This window comes from Sceloporus occidentalis, unplaced genomic scaffold (genome assembly GCF_023333645.1).
Source record: "Sceloporus occidentalis isolate IW3139 unplaced genomic scaffold, rSceOcc1.0.p SCAF_27, whole genome shotgun sequence".
NCBI lineage: Eukaryota > Metazoa > Chordata > Lepidosauria > Squamata > Phrynosomatidae > Sceloporus > Sceloporus occidentalis.
Window position 1 is genome coordinate 11175300 of NW_028317007.1, and position 2742 is coordinate 11178041.

At 39.2% G+C, this 2742-nt stretch overlaps 1 protein-coding gene across 1 annotated transcript; it reads right to left on the bottom strand.

Moving 5' to 3' along the window:
- Positions 1–309: 309 nt before the first annotated feature.
- Positions 310–2367, bottom strand: LOC149299936 (acrosin-like). The gene is made up of 5 exons (XM_089485875.1): positions 2298–2367; positions 1727–1925; positions 1100–1374; positions 743–879; positions 310–573 (listed from the first exon to the last, which is right to left on the bottom strand). The coding sequence occupies exons 1-5, from the start codon at positions 2365–2367 to the stop codon at positions 310–312; spliced, it is 945 nt and encodes a 314-aa protein (XP_089342001.1).
- Positions 2368–2742: the final 375 nt, after the last annotated feature.

Sequence of the window (2742 nt, forward strand, 5' to 3'; positions counted from 1 at the left end):
ATGTCCACAGCATTCTAAAGTAATCACACGTACACGTCTTTTTTATGCTTTCCTATTTATTGGCTTACTAATCTACACAATCAAGTCTACTCATCGCTGACATGTTTTTCTCTCTTGTAAAGAAGATGGCCCAGATTTGATGGATTCTTCTATTTCTAGAGCACCCTAAAATTAATGGGTCTTCTTGCCAGCTTTGCCGAGTTTTTCGGCTAACACAATCAAGTCTACTCATCGATGACATGTTATTCTCTCTTGTAGAGGAGATGGCCCAGATTTGATGGATTCTTCTATTTCTGGAGCACCCTAAAATTAATTGGTCTTCTTGCCAGCTTTGCTGAGTTTTTCGGCTAATTTTGGCCAGATTTTTTTAGCAGCCTTCATCTTCAGAGATTTCGATGCAGGTTTCTTCTCGTCGTTGAGGTGTTTAAAGATCCACTCGAGGTAGAACTGGGTCGAGGTGTAGACTCCAGGGTTTTGCTTCTGGCCACAGCCGGAGCCCCAGCTGGTTATGCCAACCACAGTGTAAAACTTAGTTTTGTGTCTTTTGCACATCAACGGTCCACCACTGTCACCCTGCATGATTCAAAGCAAAGAAAACATTCCTTAATAAAGACTTTAAATAATTATCATTACCCCAGCTGTTCCTCAGCACATTTTTAGAAAACAAGTACTGCCCAGGATGCTGAAAACATTAATGCATCATCACTGAGTAAAAAGGACATGCAGGGGAAAATTGGCTTACCTGGCAGCTATCGATGCCTCCCTGTTCATATCCAGCACAGAGGTTGTAGTTACCCAAAGCTCCGTTATACCAGGTTGGGCGGTTGCAGCGTTCCACTGGAATCAGGTTCACAGGAGCTTCCTGGAGGATATCCGATGCTTCAGTGGCTGAAGAGAAAAAAAGAGTTATTAAATGCAGAGCTGGCCTCAGAAATCTTTGGACGACAAGAAACCTACAAATGGACTCCGTGCCCTCTACTACCCCATGTGCCTCCCACCACACTTACAGTGGGGCCACCTGCTCCCAAAGTCCAGAAAGGCACGAAATCCATGGAAAGGGAGAAAGTCTATAGATATGTACAAAATCTACGGATAAAGCTGTGCTTACATCCTTCCTCAATGACACCCCAGCCTGCGATGTAGCAGTCGTCCATTTTACTCAGAATCGCCTGTTTGGCAGGGAGACACGCTGGCTGAGTGTAGTCATCAAATATGATGGGCTTGTTCAGCTTAAGCAAAGCGATGTCGTTGCTCTCCGTTTCAGGATCGTATTTCTCATGCTGAATCTTTTCTTTTATAGTTCGGATCTGAACCTTTGTCCCCATCTGTGATAGTTGGTTGGCGCCAAAAACAAGTCTCCAGGAAAAATATTCACTGAATAAACCAAGGTACATTTTATTAGTTATCTTACTTTTTCAAGCATTAATAAATACTATATTAATCAGAACACATGCTGTGTTTGTTTTTGTGTTATGTCATAAAGGAACGAGTCCCCACATAAAGTCAGGGGTTTGAGTTTCCCCAAAAATAGTTGTGTACTATGGATATATATTCAGGAAATAAGCATATCCTTGGTTACTCCTAAAGAATAGATGATGAGGGTTCTGATTATGGGTTTTATGTTAAATGTTTCTATTAAAAGATTACAGTTATTTGTATTGCAATACGCACTGGCCCCAGGCTCCTAAACCGTATTTTTCTGCCATAAAAAAATTAAGTTACTTACTTGCCAAGATTCTTAAAACAATGGGCAGCTGTCAGAACCCACAAAGGATTCAGGACGACACCTCCGCATAAATGAAAATACTCTTTGTCGATTTCCTCCTGGATACTCACTGTCCAGGGCCAGTTACCGGGCTCCGCATCCTTTCCCCCAACCACGCGGGAGCCACGGAAATCCTCCACTAGGGGTCTGTTTCCACAGACTGAAACGGAAAGGACAAGACATTTGAGAAACAGGAGATTTTGGTTTAAAGTAAAATAACACACAAAAAATAAATGTAAGTTACTCCATTATATTTTTTAAGAATAAAGTAAGATTGAATTTAGTGGTATTAACAGAATATTAATAATCCAGGATACACATTTTATTAAATATGTGAGATGTAAAACTATTTGACAGTTAGACAACAACCTGTTTAAATTAGTACAAAGGATGAAAGGGGGGTTAAATATTTAATTATAATAGAATAAGCTATAAAACTATAACATCCATAAATTGCAATGTTAATGGTAACAATCTCTGCCTTATATTTTCCTTAAAGCTTCTGATGCCAAATTCTCTATAATAAACTCACCTCCATGTTCAGAGCTCTCAGAAACACTGAAAAGAGCCCAAATTATAAATCCGATTAGGAACAGCTTCATGGTTAGTGCTGTGCACTAAAAAGCTGTCATTTTAAGCACAGACTGTACAGAATATGTGTACCTGTGTGTGTTATGACATTGTCAAGGCCTCTACGAGGTCACAAAATAATGAAACTCAGCCAATCACAGACACACATTAAGGATCAAGGCAAGAAAGAAAATGTGCTTCTTCTCTATCATTTAATAAAAACTATTGATTTGCTGCTTTCATAATACAAAAAGTGATCATTAAATGCAATTAAAGGAAGACATTGAAGCAAGTACCCTGTGTTATTCTATTTACCCTTATATATAAGTATTAAGCAATAGAGCATGGATCATGCAAGTTTGGGATCACAAAAATGTTCCTGTTTTTAAAAGAAAAGCAAATTTTGT

Excerpts from the sequence above, each read along its gene's own strand:
- LOC149299936 (XM_089485875.1), bottom strand. The coding sequence starts at position 2,367 with ATGAAGCTGTTCCTAATCGGATTTATAATTTGGGCTCTTTTCAGTGTT. Across the intron at positions 880-1,099 it reads TGAGGAAGGATGTAAGCACA|CATCGGATATCCTCCAGGAA; the intron begins GCTTTATCCGTA and ends CAGCCACTGAAG. Across the intron at positions 574-742 it reads GAGGCATCGATAGCTGCCAG|GGTGACAGTGGTGGACCGTT; the intron begins GTAAGCCAATTT and ends TGAATCATGCAG.